A 21,721-nucleotide genomic window follows, 5' to 3' on the forward strand; every position below is an offset into this window, starting at 1 on the left:
ATAAAAATATAATTTCAAAAAAAAAATGAATCCTAAATTTTCAATACTTGATATTAATAATAATAATAATTTTCTAAAAATGTTATGTATTTTAAAAATTATTTTATTTCAAAGTATTTCTTTTTTAATATTCTTTATTTAGAAAAAAAATTTTTTTTTACTACAATAATTTTTTATAATAATAATAATAATAATAAAAATCTTTTAAAAATATAATTAAAAAAAAATAACATTTAAAATTTTCATTTTTTAAAATACATTGGTATTATTTATACAAAAATTAAAAAAAAAAAAAAAAAAAGTCAAGAAAATTGATAATAATAATATAGTAATAATTGAAAAAAATTATTAATACAATAAATAATAATAATTGGAAAAAATAATTAATACAAATAATAATAACTTTAATTAATAATAATTCGTAAAATTTTTTTTAATTGATAATTCCAATAAATTGTTTACTTATAAATTATTATTATTATTGAAAAACTAAACATTTTAAATAATACTAATAATAATTATTATTTATTTAAATTTATTTAACAGTAAATAATAATTTCGTAACAATAGTAATTGAATAATAACAATAATAAATGATTGATATTAAAATAAATATGTGCCTCTAAAGTTCTGAACGTTCGAATAAAAATAATTTTTTTTTTTTTTTTCTAATTTCCAAAAATTTTATTAACATTTTTTTTTTTTTTTTTTTTTTAATACAAAAATAAATTATTTATTTACACAATAATTAATTTTAAATTCGTAAAAAGTACTGAAAAATATAAATTTTATTTACTAAATGTTTAAAGTACCTTTTTTTTCTCGTAAATTTTCAAAAAAAAAAAAAAAAATTTATCAAACTAAATAAATAATTATTCAAATAAATTTTCAAGTTTCAAAAAAATAATATTCGAACGCACAGAATTTGTGATACATAAAATAATTCGGCATTGTTGAGCGTCAATTTTTAGAGAAAAATTAAGAAAGAAAGAAAGAAAAAAAAAATTGAAAATAGATAATTTAGAAATTTTACAAACTTTCAATTTGAAAGTTGAATGTCTTTCATTAAATCGCTGGTATGTGGCGTGATACTGTAGGTAGTTTCAGTGCTCGCTTCACTATTTGCCCCATCATTGTTGTTATTATTACTATTATTAATTGCATTTAAAATTGGAGTCGTGTCATTTAATTCGCGCATAATACCAGCCATATCATCGTCGGGATCAATAATTTCCTGACGTCTCACATCAATTAAATCATTATTGTCCAACGATGACGATTGTCCATCCATTGTCATTGGTGTTTCTTCATTTATCGGCGTTTTCTCCTCAAACTTTATTCGCATTGCAAAAAAAAAAAAAAAAAACACAAAACGATTAAATTCAAAAAACAAAATTAATTAAATAATTTTATTTGCATTACAAGAAAAAAAAATATATTATTTAAAAAAAAAATTTGATTTTTCAAATAAATTTATTTTATCCGCATTACAAAAGGAACATTAATTTCAACAAACCAAATTAATTTTATTCGAATTTAAAAAAAAAAAAAAAAAAGAACACATTCTAAAAAATTTTATTAGAAATAATTATTTTTGTTAGACGAATTTTTTAATTTTCGCAAATAAAATTTTACAGATTTTCTTTTTAAACGAATTTTTACATTATAACAAAATTTTAAACTGCAAAATTTTTTAATTGACAGAATTTTTATATATTTTATATTATATCAAATTTTAATTTGAAAATTGAAGATTATTTTTTAAATTCAATTATTTGAATTAAATTATTTTCTAAATTCAATTATTTGAATTAAATTATTTTCTAAATTCAATTATTTTTAGAATTTAATTAATTTTCGAAATTTAATTATTTTTAGAATTTAATTAATTTTCGAAATTTAATTATTTTTAGAATTTAAATTATTTTCTAAATTTAATTATTTTTAGAATTTAAATTATTTTCAAAAATCAATTATTGTCTAAATTCAATTGTATTTTTTAAAGTCAAAATTATTTTCTAAATTTAATTATTTTTAAATTTCAAATATTTTCCACAAAATTTTAAATTTTTTTAAGAATTTAGTTATTTTCTAAATTTTATTATTTTTAGAATTCAATTATTATAAAATTTTATGATCCAAAATTTTTATTTGACAGAATTTTTATATATTTTATATTATATCAAATTTTAATTTGAAAATTGAAAATTATTTTTTAAATTCAATTATTAGAATTAAATTATTTTCTAAATTTAATTATTTTTAGAATTTAAATTATTTTCTAAATTTAATTATTTTTAGAATTTGAATTATTTTCAAAAATCAAATTTTTTTTTTTAGAATTTAGTTATTTTCTAAATTTTATTATTTTTAGAATTCAATTATTTTTTAAACTGAATCATTTTTATAAAATATTCTTTTTTTTTTCTTAAGTAAATGTTTTTGTATGTAGAAAATTTAGAAAAAATAGAGAACTGAAGTTAAAATTTAGGAAAATAAATAAAAAAAAAAAAAAAAAATAGAAAATTTGAAATTAAAATTTAGGGAAATAAATAAATAAAAAAAAAAGAAAATTACGAAAAAAAAATAACAGGAAAATTAAAAATTCTGACAAACAAAAAATTCGGTAACTAAAAGTTTTGTTATGTAAAAATTCGAGTATAAAATAATTATTTATTTTTAATAAAATTCTTTAAAATTCATTAATTTAAAAAAAAAACCAAATTAATTAATTTTATCCGCGTTACAAAAAAAAAAAAAATTAATTTCTAAATAAAAATTAATTTTGATTGAAAAAAGAAAATGAAATTCGCAATTTTTTGTGGAAAAAAAAAAATATAAAAATCTTACTCTCATTGGCTCCAATTTACATTGTGGCGGTAAATTCATGTGAAAAACACAATTTGAATCGAAAATAACTGGCACTGGCTCATGACATTCGATATCTGCCATTATTGCACCGCAAGCCTTGAACAAAACCTGATTTTGATCCTAAAAAAAAAGTGAAAACAAAATTTTTTAATTATTTACAAAAAAAAATTAATAATAAAAATTAATAATAATAATAATAATAATAATAAATAATTAAATAATCAATAATTGTGATAATAATTAATAAATCCCATGAAATGATTAAATAAAAATAATAATTTAGTATATAAAACAACAATGGAAAAAATAAATTTAATCTAAGATCTAATAATTAAAAAGAAAATGAATTTTAATAAAATAAATTTTAAATTATTTTAAAATATTATTTTTTACATACGCTTAAAATATGCTTTCGACAATGTTTCGCTGAGGGAAGTGTTCTTTCGCCGCATTTTACGCCACCTTCAGTGAAAATACATTTTGGAACGCTCGGCGGTTTTTGCGATTGACCTTCCGTTGCCTACAAAAAGAAAACATTATTTTGAGAAAAAAAGACATCAATTTTTGTCACTTTTAAAATTTTCAATTCCAATAATTAATATTTCCATTTAATTATAATAATTACTAATAAAAAAAAAATAAAATAATAATTATCCTAATAATTAAAAATAATGTAAAAAGAAGGAAATTAATTTTTGTTTAAAATAAAATAATGTAATAAATTTGAAATTTAAATTTCAAAAAATAATTTTGAATTTTACCTGTACACGTCGTTCAACGGATTTTCGATAAAGAATCGCTTCAAATCCACTACGTCGATGATAACGATTTAATGCTTTTAATTTGTCATAAATCTTTTTTTCTTTTCCACCTTCCTTCGGTTGATTATGAATACTACCTGGAATATTTATTTTTTTTTATTAATTATTTATTTAATATTGCCGAAGGAAATAAAAACAATAATTATAAAATTCCCTTTATTTTTAAATTGAACTAAAAATTGTTAAATTTAAAATTTAATAATAAATAAATAACAAATAAATAGAAAGAATAAAATTTCGTTTTAATAAAATATACTTATTAATTAAAAAAGCAGATTTTTTTAAAAATATATTTATTTTATAATATAATAATTATATAAAAGTAAATAATTATTGAAATAACATTTTTTTTACTAGAAATTAAATATATAGGGAAAACAAAAAAATAGGGAAAAAAATTTGAAATTAAATAGAAAAAAAAAAATCGAAATAAAAAATTTTTTTTTAAATAATTAAAAAAGAAAATAAAAAAAAGAGAAACTTACATAAAGTTTCCTTCTCCTTCTTCAATGAATGAAGATATTTACGTCTTTTTTCCCTCAATGTATATTGCAATCTTCGAAATTGATCAATGTACAATGATTGTAAACGAATGAGTTTTTCACGAGCGATGTAAATCACCTCCTCGGCAGTAAAGATTCCAGCGTGCCTTAAAAAATTAATACTAATGATTCAATAGATAAACAGTATCTTCTTCGTGCCAAAAAAAGCAACTAAAAGAGAAGATAGTTTTTTGTATATATATATATATACATAGTTGACAGTCAGACCTAGAGAAACTATTTTTTTTTTTTAAATTCTAAAATTTTTTTATTTAAAAAAAAAAAGAAATAATCAAAAGCTAAAAGGATTTAAATTAATAAAAACGAAAAGAAAAAAAAAATTAAAATCCAAATCCAAATTTCGACAGATGAAAAGAAAAAAGGGAAAATATTATAAAAAATTTTTAAATAATTTTAACTAAGAGAATAAATTTGATGGAAAACAAAGTTCGTAGAGAAAAATTGAAAAGAATAAACAAAAAAAAAAAAAGAATACAAAAAAAAAAACGTATGCAAAAAAAATATATAACAAAATCAAATAATAATAATAATAATAATAATAATAATAAATAATAATAATAAAAATGAAATATTAATAATAAATTAATAAAAATATAAGTTTAATAAAAAAATAAAAAAAAAACTTACCTGTAATAAAAATCTGTCAATATTATAAATAATAATAAAATTTTTTTTTTAAATTTAAAATAAATAAATATTTTCTAACACATTTTTTAAAGAAAATAATTCAAAAATAACAAATAATAATTAAAAAGTAATAACAAAAAAACCAAAAAGAATAAAAAAAAGTGGAAACAAACTTTAAAACAAAAATAAAAACGAAATGAAATAAAATCTAAAAATAATACAAAATCACTGGGGGAAAAAAAAAAAGTACAAGAGATTTCTAATTAGAAAAAAAAGAGATTTCTTTTTCTAAATACTGGAAATAATAGCGCAAGCTCAAAGCATATCTAGCGGTTTTTTTTTCTACAGAAAATTTAAAATACTCTGTTTTAACAGAATTTTTTTTTTTTTTTTTCATTTTATGTACAAGAAATTGAAATTTATTTGTTTTTTTATTTAGATTCGATTTTCTACTTTTAAATAAATATAAATAAATTTATTCTATTATTTAGATTTAGATTTCTAAATATAAATAATATTTTTAAACAAATTTATTTGTTTTTTTATTTAGATGTATTCTTCTAAATAAATAAATAAATAAATAAACAGAGAGAGAAAAAATTTAGATAGTTTTTCAATATTTAATAAAATCTGCAACGTACTTCAATGGATCCTCCTGTGGACTATGAACACTTTCGGTATCGCTGTCATCGAGAAATATTCCACGAATTGTATCGCTGACTGTCGCTGGTTCAACATCGCTGTCCGATGAACTTGCATAGTCCAAAATATCGCTCACTTTTGCATTTACCTTCGTTGCTTCGATTTCCGCTTTAAATGCGAGAGAGAGAGAGAGAGAAAGAGAGAAAAAAAGAGAGAAAAACAAAATTAAAAAACATTAATTACACAAAAAAAATTACAACTAAAAATTAAAATTAAAAAATAAATACAAATTTCAATTAGGAAATAATAAAAATAACATATATATATATATTTTAATATTACAATAAATTATAATTATTTATTTTTTCATTAACGTATTTAATTAATTAACATAATAATTAGAAACTAAAGTTAATCAAAAAATAAATAATTAATTTTTGTTTTTTTAATAATTACAATTTTTTTTTTTTTTATTTATTAATTGTTCGCAACCTTTTTTGGTTTTGGACTAATTTTCAGTTTTTACATTCTTTAGAATTTATTTTAAATAATTTTAATAATTATAATTTACTAATAATAATTTCATAATTTTAATTATTTATTTTTATTTTATTAATTACATAAATTGTAATTTTTAATTATTTTTAATTAAAATATAATAGTAGGTAATAAATAATAATTATTATAATAATATAGTAATTATAATAATAATAATAATAATAATAATAATAATAATAATAATAATAATAAAAATTTATAATATAAAATTAAATAATTTATTTTATTAGAAATGTAAAAATTATTTTTAATAATTTCATATTTTTTAAATAATTTTTTTAATAATTTAAAAAAAATCCTTTTATTTTTATTATTAATATTATTATTATTTATTGTTTTTTTATTAATTCATCGAAAAATGACTCACTGAAAGGATCCAGGACATTAGATTTTTCCGGTAAATTTTTTGCATCCTTTTCGGATAAATTTGTTGGTTTCACATAATGATTGAGATTTAAGAGCAACATTTCTGGAGTTTGAGGTAAAGAATGTTTTGATGTTGATTTTATTCGAAGAAGTTGAGCTTTCCTCGTGTGTTCAGGGCAATATCTATAAATTTAAATACAAAAAAAAAAATATTTTTTCCTTATTAATTAACATTATAATAAATTATTTATTATTTTTAATAAAAAAAAAATTTCTAAATAATAAATAAATTAATAATAATTAATAAATATTTTATTATTTTAATAATTAATAACAATTAATAAATACTTTATTATTTTAATAATAAATAATAATCAATAAATACTTTATTATTTTAATAATAAATAATAATTAATAAATATTAAATAAACAAAATTTATTTATTATTTTATCATAATTTAATAATAATAAAAACTAATTTTCTACTAATTTTGTTTTGGGAAAATTTATTTAATAATCAATTATTATAATAATTAAATATTCTAAATAAAAATAAATAGTTTTAAATACTTTTTTTTATTTTTTTAAATAACTTTTTTTTATAAATAATGTTAACAATTAACTAAATTTCCAAAATTACAATTTTTTTAAATTATAGGAAAAAATTAATTTTTAGCATTAAAATATTGTTTTTTTTTATTAATTTTTTGAAAAAAAATTTTTTTTTTTCAAATTAATTCGGTATTATTTTACTGAAACCTAAATATGCATTCTTTGCTGTTCAAAAGAAGTAAATTTTTAAATTTATTTCAAAATAAATTAAAAAAAAAAATTTCTAAAAATTAATTTATTTATTTCAAAATAAATTAAAAATACTAATTTCTAAAAATTAATTTACAAAACTCCACAAAATTGTCTAGTTTAGAAATGATTTTACAAAATTTTATAATTTTTAAAAAAGAATAAATTTAAATAATTATAAATTGCAAAAAAAAAAAGAAATACTAAAATTAATTTTTTGTATTATAAAAATTTTAAATAATTGAAATTTAGGCGGGAAATTTTGTTTTTTTTTCGTAATTTTTTAAAATACTAAAATTAATTTATTGTATTATAAAAATTTTAAATAATTGAAATTTAAGCGGGAATTTTTTTTTCGTAATTTTTTAAAATACTAAAATTAATTTTTTGTATTATAAAAATTTTAAATAATTTAAATTTAGACGGGAAATTTTGTTTTTTTTTCGTAATTTTTTAAAATACTAAAATTAATTTTTTGTATTATAAAAATTTAAATAATTGAAATTTAGGCGGGAATTTTTCTTTTTCGTAATTTTTGAAAATACTAAAATTAATTTATTGTATTATAAAAATTTTAAATAATTGAAATTTAAGCGGGAATTTTTTTTCGTAATTTTTTAAAATACTAATATTAATTTTTTGTATTATAAAAATTTTAAATAATTTAAATTTAGACGGGAAATTTTGTTTTTTTTTTCGTAATTTTTGAAAATACTAAACTTGAATTTTTTGTATTATAAAAATTTAAAGTAATTGAAATTTAGGCGGGAATTTTTTTTTCGTAACTTAAAAAAAAATAAAAACCACTTACGAAGCTTCGCGTCGATCCAATTTTGGAGCGGCATTCTGACATTTTCGTCCATTTGTATTGTAAACAAAATTACATTGTTTAAACGGTGCATTTTGATCCTCCAACACATGTTTAACACAATATGTATAACCATCTAAACAAGGTTGACTACATTCATATGAAAGATACGAACATCTTGATTGTGATTCTTTCAATTTTTTACCCTGATTCACTGGGCAAATTGTTGGCATTGTTGTTTTTGGCACACGAAACATTGATGAATTCATTTTTTACCCCTCATTTAAAAAAAAAACAATTTAATTATATATATATATTTTTTTTAAACAATTTGAATTTCGCGCCTAAACTATCTGCACAACGTAAATCAGAACAAATGAATTTTGATATAGAAAAATTTCTTTAAAACAAAAAATTCAGTAATTATTTATTTAATATTATTTTATTTAAGAAAAAACTTACCGAGGCTTATTTTTCCAAAAAAGTTTTGTAATAATTATAATCAAAAATCCTTTGTTCACTATATAATACACAAAATTCTGTGTTGCATAAATCACTATTTTTTTCACACCGTTTTATTTTATAAGCGGATTTAAATTGTCGTGAGTTTTAATTAAAAATTTCATACGAAATTTAGTGGAAAATTTTTTAATTTAACAGAAATTATTTCACTATTATACGTTATTGCGTGTGATGAGAAAAAAAAACGCGAACCTTTTTCACTTCCTGCTGCTTTGTTGCGCCATTTTGAATATTGTTACTTCTAGTTATATTCGCACAGATGTCGCCTCCAATGTATTTCCAGGAAATGTGTGTCCTATATATATATATTTTGAATTGTTATAACAAAAGAAGAATAAGCGTTAAAAAAAAAAATTTTTGTTTTTTTATAATTGAAAAAATAACAAGTAAGTAATAAATTATACATTATTTTTAGTTTTATTTTAATTTATAATTGAAAAATTAATTATCAAATAGTTTTTTTGTTTATTGTTTCGTAATTTAATAAGAAAAATTGACGCGCATATATAATAATTTTAATTTTATGAAAATAAAATTTTTAATAACAAATCACTTAGTACAAATAATTGATTTTCTTCGAAATTAGAATAAAATTAAAATCGAATAAAATTAATTTTTTGAATAATACGAAATAAATGTAAATAAATTTGTTGTATATTTGAGGTTAGGTTTGTATCGAAAAAATTTTTTTTTCGTATATAACCACAAAATTTTTTTAATATATAATAATATTATGATAATTGGGAAACAAATTTTTCAAAATAAACATTTTTTACTAAATATTAAAAAAAAAAAAAATTTCTATATATATATAAAAGAAAATATAAACATAAAAAAGTCTCGTAAAACAAAAGTGAAAAAAATAAAACTAAAAAACAAGAAAAAAAATGTATAATAATCAAATACAATATAAGTTTAATAATAATATTTTTATTAATTCAAATATTAATTATTTGGTACAAATAAAAAAAAATAATAAATTTTTTTTATAAATATTAAGAAAATTAAAAATTATTAAATTTTTTAAAAAAATATAATTAAATATATTAAATATAATATAAATTTAATAATTATATTTTTATTAATTAAAATTATAAGTTAATTCTTTGGTACAATTAAAAAAAAAAATGATAATAAAAATTTGTACTAAATATTAAAAAATTAAAAAAATAGAATTAAAAAAAAGTAATAATAATTATTATTATTGTTAATAATAATAATGAATACCTAGAAATAATTTAATACTTATATAAATATTTCGCCACATTCTCTATAAAAGTAATTGTTTTAAATTGTTTTTTAAATAAAAATTCCTTTTTTTTGTAAGAAATTTTTTTTATTTTAAATAAATAAATAGACTTTATAAATATTATAATATATAGAAAATGAAGAGAAACAATATAATAAATATATAAATAAAAAGTAAATAAAATATAAGCCAATAAATATTTTTGACAAAATATTATTAAATTATATTTTAAAATCTTATTTAAAAAAAAAAAAAAATGAAAATACTATGATAAATGAAATATTATGAGTGTATTTACAATTTTTTATACGATTGGTGTAAAAAAATTAGGATTTTCGTCTTTTTTTTTCTTAAATTCGATAATAATAATAATAATATATATATATGTATGTAACAAATATAATTTTTAATATTTTGATATCGATCCTAATTTCTATTTTTTTTGTGCTAAATTTCTATTTAATGAAATTTTACAGTTTTTTTTTGTGTCGAATTATTCTCATATTTTTTTTTTTTTTTTTTTTTGAGAGAAACAAATATTTATTTAAATAATTAATTCTTATCTATTAGTTTTTTTTCGTATTATGAGAATAAAATCCATTATAATTATAAAATAATTATAATATTATATTATAATTATAATTATGCAGTGGAAAAAAAAATTTATTTCATTCAAATAATCCGTTACTTTTGACTATCATCAAATATTTTCTTAAATTAATTTTTTTTAATTTGGTTTCAAATAGTGAAATTGTATTTAAAACAATAACAATTTTTGTATTTGAAACCAAAACTTAAAAATTATTTTCAGAAAATATTTATCAGATAGTCAAAGTAACTGATTATTTGAATCAAAAAAAAATTTTTTTTTTTTCGATTAAAATTAGCGAGGAGGGATTTTCGAGACAGATAAATATATATATATATATATATATATATATATATATATATATATATATATATATATATATATATATATATATATATATATATATATATATATATATATATTATATTCGTTAAAAATATAAATATAATTTACTACTTTGTCGCTTCGTGAGGAAGGACCACTCGTTTCGTTAAACCTTGAGTCTCAATTAGATTAACGTCATTATCATCATCGACACATTGTCCATTATTAGCCTCGATTGTCTTGTGCTTTATTCTCAATGATTCATTAACGAAATTGCAAACAGTATTTACATAAACATCACGATATGTCGTGAAATGTTTCACATGAGGTGAATCAGTAAAAAGCACCATTTCAACTTTAACACCACGTTCTGCTCTACGAGTTGCAAATTTTTCCACATCCTTGAGGGAAAAAAAAACATATAAAAACGTCTTATTTTTGCATCATTTGAAGTAATTTTATAAATTAACTGACCATATTTTTATGGGGGAGAAACCACATATTAGAGGATTTAAAAAATGGAATTTTGTAATAAATGAAGCTTGCTACGAGTAGCGAAACAGATTGGTAACGGCGTTCTTGAGGAAGTTCCTTTGTGAATTTATGATTTGACTTATAAAGAAGAGGAAGGACAAAAAAAAAATTAGCCAAAAATTAACTTAAAAGTAGTTAATTTTTGACTTTTAGATCAAATTTGTGAACTCCACTTTGCACAGCAATTATAAACTCAGACGGCGCAGCTCCAGGTTTAATGGCTACTAACTTCAATTGTTTTTAATTAAAATGCTCAAAAAAAATGATGAGACACAGCTAAATATATGTACAACATAATGTCATTCTTGCATTTTATTTAAAAAATGTTATCCCTTTCAAGAAAAAAAAAATCCCGAAAAACGGCTAAAAAAAACAGCGTCCTAATGTGATTTCCCCCTTTAAGTTATACCCAAAAATTTTACAACCGATTCCTATAGGAATTTATTCGTAAAATCCGAAGCTGAAAATATTCGATTGGCTTTAGTTTTCGAGCAATTTAGGATATAGTGTTAAAAACCGAATTTTTGGTATTTCTAAATCTTAAATTGTTCGAAAACTGGAGCCAATCGAATATTTTCAGCTTCGGATTTTACAAACAAAATCCTATAAGAATTGTTTCTAAAATTTTGGGCAGCAAAATTTTGTCATTTATAAATTTCTTTACCAAAAACACATTTTGAGAACCGATTCTTATAGGATATTGTTCGTAAAATCCGTAGCTGAAAATATTTAATTGGCTCTAGGTTTGAGCAACTTTAAAAATACCAAAAATTCGTTTTTCGATTCTAAAACCTAAATTACTCGAAAACTAGAGCCAATCGAATATTTTCAACTACGGATTTTACGAACAAAATCCAATAAGAATCGGTTGTAAAATTGGATTTTGGGAAAAGAAATTTATAAATGACAAAACTTTGCTTGCCCAAAATTTTAGAACCAATTCTTATAGGATTTTGTTCGTAAAATACGAAGCTAAAAATATTCAATTGGCTCCATTTTTCGACCAATTAAAAATTTAGAAATACCAAAAATACGGTTTTTAACACTAAATCCTAAATTGCTGAAAAACTGAAGCCAATCGAATATTTTCAGCTTTGGATTTAACGAACAAAATCCAATAAGAATCGGTTGTAAAAAATTTTGGGTAACTTATTTTTTTGGATCAGTATCATAATAATAATAATAATAAAAATTTAATATTTACCGCGGATGATATTAAAGTATCTGTATTGGAGTAAAGAAATAATTGAGGACATGAATAGGGCTCTTCTGCAAGTGTTGCGAGACTTGCCATCATTTTTCCTTTTCTCAATGAAGATTGAATGAAAATCTACGGCAATAAAATTGAAAAAATGTTAGATAAAAAATATTATTTCCATTCTCATAATTTTATTAGAAACCTACTTCGACGATCCAAATCACAGAGAGAAAGAATGTTATGACAAAAGACATTGGAATGTTGGTGAGAGGATGACCACCAATTATTGCACTAATAGCTCTATATAAAGATAGAACTCGTCTCTCTCCTGGAGCACTATCAAAAATCACGCCTTTCACCTGAAAAAAAAAAAGGAATCCAATTATCTTTTCCCATACTGAGAAAAATATTCTATTGAATCAACAGCTAAAGGTATAAAAATAAAAGCATATGCTATGAAAATTTGTAAAAATTTTATAAATTCTACAGCATTTCAGTAATTTTTATACCTTTGGCAGAAATACGATTCAATAGCATATTTTTCTATGTACTTGTACTGGAAACAAAAATATTTTCCATAATTCGCTATATACAAAATAGTAGGTTAATTTTTAGAAATAAATTCAGAACTTAAAAAAATACCTGAAATGGTGATCCAGCTTGTTGCATTGCAACACTCACATATTCATAAAGGAATGCACCACCATTACTAAAAATATGAAAAAATATTGGATGTTCTCCTAAACTTTTATCCAATAAAACTTGAACTAATCGTTTTCCAATGTATGGCATTTTGTCTCTTCTCAAAAATAGACAATCCACTGGTGCCGTATAACGAAGTGTAATACAACTATTCGAAAAAATGAATTGGTTATTAAAAAATTTTTTTTTTTTTTTTTTTTGCTATTATTACTATTATTTTTTTTTTTCATTAGCCAAAAAAAAATACCTTTTTTCTTCATAAATTGCGCTATATTTAGCCAAATATTTATCCTGACAACCGGCCCAGCCGAGGAGAACGACCACCGGTCGTTTATCTTCTTCATAAACAAATACAAAATCATCCCTACGATCTTGATTGTCCATTGTGGATGTGATGGTTGGATCTTTTGGTGAAACAGGAAACGAGGGAAACATTATATAGTAATCCAACTCTTCCTGATCGATCATCCTCGTCTGGGCCTTCAAAATTATTTTAAATTTCAATAGCACCAAATAAAAATAATGCCTTTGGGAGTTCTTTTTTCAGATTATTAAACACCAAAAACACGGAGATACTGCTTTTCTAAAAAAAAAGACAAAGTCTAGCGTCGATTTGCTGGCCAACTTTGAAAAGCTTAGGATCGATAAAATGACATCAGCGAAACTGCTGCGTCAACATTCGGACGATCTCGGCAAAATGTATATAAAATATCCACCCCCTCAGAGGGCGAAATAATTCAAAAAATGTATATTATTTTTGAATAAATATATAATTTTAAAAAATTGATTTTGCAATTTATTACCATCTATTGGAGTATATTTTTTTTTTTTTTTTTTTTGGTTTTATTATATATTTTCTGTACAAATGCTTCAAATTCTTTTTCTTTTTATTCATAAAAATTATATATATATATATAGTTTAAAATTAATTTTATTTTATGTTTTTAGTTTCGTGTGGCTCGAGAGGATGATACCACGAAATTAGTCTTTTAGACTGATGAATTTTTTTTTTCAGCAAAAGTTTTAAGTGATTTAAATTGTTTCTAAATAATAATTTATTTACACTTGTCTACCTCTTTACATGAGTATACAAAAGCGGAGAATCGCTATCGCAAGAGACTAAAACTGAATTATTAAAATTCCTACAGATAAAAACAATGCAATTACTCCCCCTAATTTATTTGGAATTGAATGCAAAATTGCATAAGCAAATAAAAAATATCATTCTGGTTGAATATGAATAGGTGTAACCATTGAATTTGCAACATTAAAATTTTGATGAAATTACATTTATATTTACTTCATACAGAAACAATTAAATTAAAACAAAAAAAAAAAAAAAAAAAAAAAAAAACGATAGAAGTGACTGTAACACATTAATACTCTTTCATTTCACTATTATGTCGTTCATGCAGCAATTGACTAATTAATTTTACAAAAGATTTAACAATTCTTATTTCTGTGGAATTTAAAACCAAAAGCCACATTCTTCCAGCGAAACAGAATTAGAACAAACATTTGTAAAAGCAGACAATAAAAAAAAGTTTATATTTAAAATTTTTTATCGATAATCTATTTAATTACGAAAATTTTGAGTCCAAGTAGAGCACAATCGGATGAAAATTAAAAATTCTACACTAGATTTAGTGAACAAAATAATTTTTTCATTTTTATTAACGATAATAATAATAATTATAAATAACAATAATAATAATAAATAATAATAATAATAAAAATAATAATAATAATAATAAAAATAAAATTTTCAAGTGAAAGATACTTTATAAATTATTATTAGCACTGAAAGTGATAAAAATGGATAACCTTCGTGTTTTACTGTTAATACTTTAAATGCTCATTTGTAATATCAATTTTATCGTCGGAAAAAGTAAATTTATGTTCTCTGCATTGTTTTTTGACCTTGACACTCGTTTTTTTTTTTTTTTTTTCTCTTTTCTTTGCCAAATCGATTAAAGTCAAAAATATATGGGAAAAATTTTTAAAAAGAAATTTTAAATTCGCAAATTTTTATTATTAAAAATCAATATTTTAATTAAATTTAAAAAAAAAAATCTAAAATTTTAAAAATTACGAAATATTGTGCAATAAAAATTACGCTAAAATAAAACAAAAAATGATAGGTACACTGAAATAAAATTACATAACAAAGATTAGAGAATAAATAATAAATTTTTAAAAGAAATTACAAATTTTTTTTTTTCGAAATTAATTTTAATTTCTTAATTAAAAATATAAATTTTTTTTTCGAAATTGATTTTAATTTCTTAATTAAAAATAAAAAATTTTTTTTAAAAATTGATTTTAATTTCTTAATTAAAAATAGAATTTTTTTTTTTTTTTAATATCAATTTTCATAGAAATTCAATTCCCATTATATATAATAGAGAAATTTAAAAATATTTTATAATCTAAAATCAATAAAATCTTTCATTATCAAGTATATATTTGTCATTATTACGACAATGATATATTCATAGCAATGATTAATTCAAATTCAATATGAATCATAAAAAATAAATGCAATATCATTATAAATATATTTAAAAATAATAATAATAATAATAATAAAAAATTGTATAATATAATAATTGTAATTTCTCATTATAATTTTAAAATTTCCTTGTTATATATTTATTCAATTGTCTCAGTTCCGGGTGAATATAATTTATCATTTAAATTAAAAAAAAAAAAAAAAAAAAAAAAAAAAAAAAAAAAAAAAATGCAATTAAATTTTATTTTTATCCATGATGAAAAAAATGCTCTTTCTTTAAAAAAAAGCCATTAATATTGAGTAATTTTTTATTTTTTTTAATGAAAATAAATTAAATTCTCCGGATGAATAAAATTTCAAATCTATGGAAGCACGTACCTTTAAAGAAAATGACGTCACGAGCGGAATTTCGCTATTATATATATATATATATATGACTCAGAATGATTTATTCATTTATTGTATATATAGAGACAAGCTTCAACGAATAAAAAAAGCAAACTGTAATCATTGCGTTAATACTATACATATGGGACAGAGAATGACTCTTCAATTTCTCCTCATTAGAAATATATATGTTGTAAAACTGTACCATAATAAATAATATTATAAAAATTTAAAATCAAATTTCAAAAAAAATTAATTATTTAAATTAATAATTAACAAATAATAATTAAAATTAGTTATTATTATTGCAAAACTTTTAAGAAATTTACAAATTATTTGTTTAATGTAAATTATTATTATTAATGTTATTATTATTAATATTATTATTATTATTATTATTATTATTATTATTACTAGTATTATTATTATTATTACTATTATTATTATTATTATTATTACTATTATTATTATTATTATTATTATTATTATTATTACTAGTATTATTATTATTATTACTATTATTATTATTATTATTACTATTATTATTATTATTATTACTATTGTTATTATTATTGTTATTATTATTATTATTATTATTATTATTATTATTATTATTATTATTATTATTATTTCATTGTTACAATAGTAGAAAAATTTATATTATAAATTTTCATTAAAAGTTTATAATAATAAATTAAAAAATTATAAATTAATAATTTTTTTAATAATAAAATCATAAAATATTTATAATTTTATATAAATAGTCATATATATATATATATATTATGTAAATTCTTTTACAAAAAAAAAATTAAAAAATATGACCAACATAAACCTAACCTTCTATTGCATATAAATATTTTAAGTATATAAATAGAAAATATATAAAGAAAATCTCAATTTAAAAAAAAAATATATATTTTATAATTTTAAACGATATTATAAATAAAAAATAAAATCTTCACTATAAATATAAATAAAAATTTTAAAGTTAAATAATTAATTTAAATTTTTTAATATAATTATATATATATATAGTTATATAATAAATTAATAATTATTTTTTATAATTAATAATTATAAATTTTACTATATTAATCTAAAATTTTCAATTAAATTTCACCTTCAATGATTTATAATTAAAAATATAGATTTATTATTATTTTTTATATTAAAAAAAAAAAAAAATAAAACAGTTTCGAACCGCGCAGGTGGTAACTTTCGCGTATTTTCGTATTTCTTCGGGTCGATTTAGTGCTATAGTATTTACCTCGCCCCACATACCTCTCTCACTCTACAGTAAAGTTACCCATAATTTTCAATTCCGCTCTCAGTTTTCATTGTATCTTCGTTTAGTATTGAACTAGGCATTTCTCGCGTTAAGGAAATAAAAAAAAAAAAAACAAAAAACAGGTTTACAAAACCCTAAAGTGAAAAAATGGTTCTCTCAATTAAAGATTCAGTAAGTACCAATTGCAAAACAAAAAAAAAATATTTATACCCAATTTCCATATATTTTCACGATTACGTGAATTTACCCCTTATATATATATTTGAAAAGGAAAAGAATTATATGTGCCGCTATAACCTTGAAAGAAAAATGTACACGGCATCGTGGCGCACACACGTTCCGGTTAAATAAATTCCATGAATATTAATTATCTTTTAATTTTTCTTTACGTTGTGTTTGAATTTTTTTTTTTTTTTTTATAAATCGTGTTCTCAAGTTTTTTTCTTGCCCTTGAAAAGGGTATGAAATATCGAATAAGAACGCGTAATAAATTAGAATCATTATGCTTAGCCTCATTTTACGTTAGATTGTATAGTTGGATTATTAACACGCGAGATGGATTTAATTAAAATCGATATGTAGATAAAAAACAGAAATTTGTTTTATTTATTTATTTATTTTTTTTTTTTTTTGAAAATAAAAGATAAATTATTGTTAGTGGAGAAGTTAACGGAAATTGATTTCGATCGATAAAAAATCGGATCCATGAATTTTGGCGGGAAAATTTAAAAAGTCGGTTGTACCAATAATTTCGCGCCTAAAATATCCGAAGGTTATTAAACACGAATTGTTAATTTTAATTTTATAAAGAATAAATTAAATTTTATAATTGTAATTAATAAAAGATTTTTAATATTATTATTTTTATTATTATTATTTATTATTATTATTATTATTATTAAAAATCGATAAATTTTGTCGGAAAAATTTTAAAATCGGAATATTAATTTTTTATAATTGGACTTAATAAAAGCAAAATATTTTTCTGTTATGATTGATAAAAAAAAATTAATTTTTATTAAATAAAATTATCATTGCTTAAAATTTTTTAAAAAAAAATTACGTTTCATTAAAAAAAAAAAAAAACACTCAACCAGTATATGTATAACCGAAGATAAGAAAAGAGATTTTATTCTAAAATTGGAATGATAAAAAAATAGACCGTTTTTTTATCTTGTATTTTGTTTCGTAACATCAATAAAAAAAAAAAAAAAAATTTCTGCTCTGAATAATAATTAATTCGAAATAATTATTAATCAGGCCTCGGATTATATGACTTTTTTCGACTTATTTTAATAAAATGCGAATTTTTCGACTTTTTTAACATTTTTTAAAAAAAAGTTTTTCAACAAAATACGTTTTTTTAGTATACAATGCAGATCTTCTTTAATTTTCTTTTATCTTCTTTATTATTTAACTAATATTTAACTAAAATTCTTCACTAAATTAATTATTTTTTTTAATTATTTTAATGAAATTCAATTCACAAATTCAATTATCTTAAACTATTTTTCAATTAAAATTTTTATGAAATTTAATAATTGTTTATAATTTTCAAAAAAAAAAAAGAAAAAAAAAATTAACAAATAAAATTACCAAAAACATTTTTCATTCAAAATCACTTGAAATTGAATTAATTTGCAAAAATTTCAATTATTTTCAATGATATTTTAAAAAATATTCTTCGAAAATTCAATTATCAGAAAGCAATATTTCAATTAAAATCTTTAAAAAATCAATTTTCGTCTGAAATTTCTAATAAATTTTTCAATTTTTTTTTTTTCGAAAAATTCATTTCCAAATTAATTGAAATTCAATTATTTCTAAAAATTTCAATTCAAAATAAACTAAAATTCAATTATTTTCTAAAATTTCAATTCAGAATCAATAAAAATTCAATTATTTATAAAAATTTGAATTAAAAATCAAATCAATTTTATTCTTTACCAAAATTTCAATTCAAAATCAACTAAAATTCAATTATTTTCAAAGATTTCTATCGAAAATTAACAAAAGTTCAATTGAAATTCAATTATTTTCAAAATTTTCAATTCAAATTCTTTTAAAATTCAATTATTTTCAAAATTTTTAATTCAAAATCAACTAAAATTCAATTATTTTACAAAATTTCAATTCAAAAAAAAACTAAAATACAATTATTTTCCAAAATTTCAATTGAAAATCAATTATTTTCAAAATTTTCAATTCAAAATCTTCTAAAATTCAATTATTTTCAAAAATTTTTTAATTCAAAATCAACTAAAATTCAATTATTTTCCAAAATTTCAATTCAAAATAAACTAAAATAGAATTATTTTCCAAAATTGCAATTGAAAATCAATTATTTTAAAAATTTTCAATTCTAAATCAAATAAAATTCAATTATTTTCTAAAATTTCAATTAATAATCAAACAAATGTCAAATTGTTTTAAAAAATTTTAATTGAAAATCAACCAAAAATAAATTATTTTTGAAAATTTCAATTCAAAATTAACTAAAATTCAATTATTTTCAAAGATTTCTATCGAAAATTAACAAAAGTTCAATTGAAATTTAATTATTTTCAAAATTTTCAATACAAATTCTTTTAAAATTCAATTATATTCAAAATTATCAAATCAAAATCAACAAAAATTCAATTATTTTCCAAAATTTCAATTCAAAATAAACTAAAATAGAATTATTTTCCAAAATTGCAATTGAAAATCAATTATTTTAAAAATTTTCAATTCTAAATCAAATAAAATTCAATTATTTTTTAAAATTTCAATTTATAATCAAATAAATGTCAAATTATTTTAAAAAATTTTAATTGAAAATCAACCAAAAATAAATTATTTTTGAAAATTTCAATTCAAAATTAACTAAAATTCAATTATTTTCAAAGATTTCTATCGAAAATTAACAAAAGTTCAATTGAAATTTAATTATTTTCAAAATTTTCAATACAAATTCTTTTAAAATTCAATTATTTTTAAAAATTTTAATTCAAAATCAACTAAAATTCAATTATTTTCAAAAATTTCAATTCAGAATCAATAAAAAATCCAATGATTTTTAAACATTTCATTTCCGAATTAATTAAAATTCAATTTTTTTCAAAAATTTCAATTCAAAATCAACTAAAATTCAATTATTTTCCAAAATTTTAATTGAAATTCAATTATTTTCAAAAATTTCAATTCAAAATCAAATAATTTCAATTATTTTCCAAAATTTCAATTGAAAATCAACTAAAATTCAATTATTTTTAAATAATTTTTAAACATTGTCCTAATTTTTCTTTAATAAAAATAGAACAAGAACCCTGAAATTTAAATTTTTGATTGGTTTTTTCAAAAAAAAAAGCAAAAAACGGAAGAATTTGAATTTTTCTTGTATTCTATCCAGAAAATTTTAATTTTATTTTTGGTTATTTTTGATAAAAAAATGAAATTTATCAAATAAAGGGGAAAAAATTGAATATTAAAAAAAATAAAAAAATAAACAATTTTTTCTTTTTAGGCACATTTGGAAGAGCAACTTACCGCAGCTGGCGATAAACTTGTTGTAATTGACTTTTATGCAACATGGTGTGGACCATGTAAAGTAATTGCACCGAAAATAGACGAATATTCCGAGGAATTTCCCGACGTCATTTTCGTGAAAGTTGACGTCGACGAATGCGACGATATTGCTGTTAAATACAATGTTAACAGCATGCCAACGTTCCTCTTCATTAAAAATAATACAATGGTAAAATTAATTTAATATTTATATATATATATATAATTATTATAATAAATAGTCTTTAAAATTATTTTAAATTAATTTCAACAAAAAAAAACAAATTGTTTCTATAATATTTTCAGCTAAATTTTCAAAATTGAAATTTAATAGGTTTTATACGAATTTTTACTTTAAAAAAAATGTAAAATGTATTTTCTTTTTTTTTAAATTTCAGTTGGAAACTGTCGTTGGCGCAAATGCGGGGAAAATTAAGACAACAATTGAAAAACATCGACTAGCTTAAAAAAAAAAAATTCAAATAAAACTAAAAATCCCACCTTAGGTTATTTCTGTTAATATTTTTTTGTTATACGAACATAATTTTTGGAAAACAAAAAAAAAAACCAAAAAAAAAAATACGTCATTTATTTTTTTTTAATTTAATTTTTGCCTGTTAATGTAAGCTTTTTATAAGCAAAAAACTGTGTCTTCATCAAAAGAATAAAAAAAAAAAAAATAAATAAAAATTTCACTTGCAATAAATATAATTTGTCTGTTTGTAATAAACCAATTTTTATAATTCACTAATTTTTTAATTTAAGAAATATTTTCTAATTCAAAAAACATTTTTTAATTTCCATAACTAT

The 21,721-nt window shown here is 18.9% G+C and overlaps 3 protein-coding genes and 1 long non-coding RNA gene across 5 annotated transcripts; 2 read left to right on the forward strand and 2 right to left on the reverse strand.

Annotated features, from left to right (window-relative positions):
• Positions 1-829: 829 nt before the first annotated feature.
• On the reverse strand, positions 830-8,820 carry LOC127290176 (KAT8 regulatory NSL complex subunit 2). Of its 2 annotated transcripts, none has more exons than XM_051318606.1 (9): positions 8,520-8,820; positions 8,061-8,335; positions 6,450-6,631; positions 5,524-5,692; positions 4,178-4,341; positions 3,633-3,769; positions 3,269-3,391; positions 2,851-2,991; positions 830-1,333 (listed from the first exon to the last, which is right to left on the reverse strand). In XM_051318606.1, the coding sequence occupies exons 2-9, from the start codon at positions 8,324-8,326 to the stop codon at positions 1,040-1,042; spliced, it is 1,476 nt and encodes a 491-aa protein (XP_051174563.1). In that variant the 5' UTR covers positions 8,327-8,335; positions 8,520-8,820; the 3' UTR covers positions 830-1,039. The 2 variants fall into 2 exon arrangements, with proteins under 2 accessions (XP_051174563.1, XP_051174562.1); XM_051318605.1 differs by having other exon boundaries at positions 4,178-4,356.
• A 41-nt stretch (positions 8,821-8,861) lies between these two features.
• LOC127290190 (uncharacterized) lies at positions 8,862-14,529 on the forward strand. Its single transcript, XR_007844270.1, has 2 exons — positions 8,862-8,965; positions 14,124-14,529. It is a non-coding gene; the product is annotated as an uncharacterized LOC127290190 (long non-coding RNA).
• LOC127290186 (transmembrane protein 53) lies at positions 10,794-13,716 on the reverse strand. Its single transcript, XM_051318620.1, has 5 exons — positions 13,423-13,716; positions 13,116-13,323; positions 12,680-12,832; positions 12,480-12,605; positions 10,794-11,142 (listed from the first exon to the last, which is right to left on the reverse strand). The coding sequence occupies exons 1-5, from the start codon at positions 13,641-13,643 to the stop codon at positions 10,870-10,872; spliced, it is 981 nt and encodes a 326-aa protein (XP_051174577.1). The 5' UTR covers positions 13,644-13,716; the 3' UTR covers positions 10,794-10,869.
• A 2,830-nt stretch (positions 14,530-17,359) lies between the features above and the next one.
• Positions 17,360-21,622, forward strand: LOC127290188 (thioredoxin-2-like). The gene is made up of 3 exons (XM_051318622.1): positions 17,360-17,536; positions 20,871-21,101; positions 21,310-21,622. Exons 1-3 carry the CDS (start codon positions 17,513-17,515, stop codon positions 21,376-21,378), a joined length of 324 nt encoding a protein of 107 aa, XP_051174579.1. The 5' UTR covers positions 17,360-17,512; the 3' UTR covers positions 21,379-21,622.
• Positions 21,623-21,721: the final 99 nt, after the last annotated feature.

This window comes from Leptopilina boulardi, unplaced genomic scaffold (assembly GCF_019393585.1).
Source record: "Leptopilina boulardi isolate dan_hultmark-lab unplaced genomic scaffold, ZJU_Lbou_2.1 LbouV2_55, whole genome shotgun sequence".
Lineage (NCBI taxonomy): Eukaryota > Metazoa > Arthropoda > Insecta > Hymenoptera > Figitidae > Leptopilina > Leptopilina boulardi.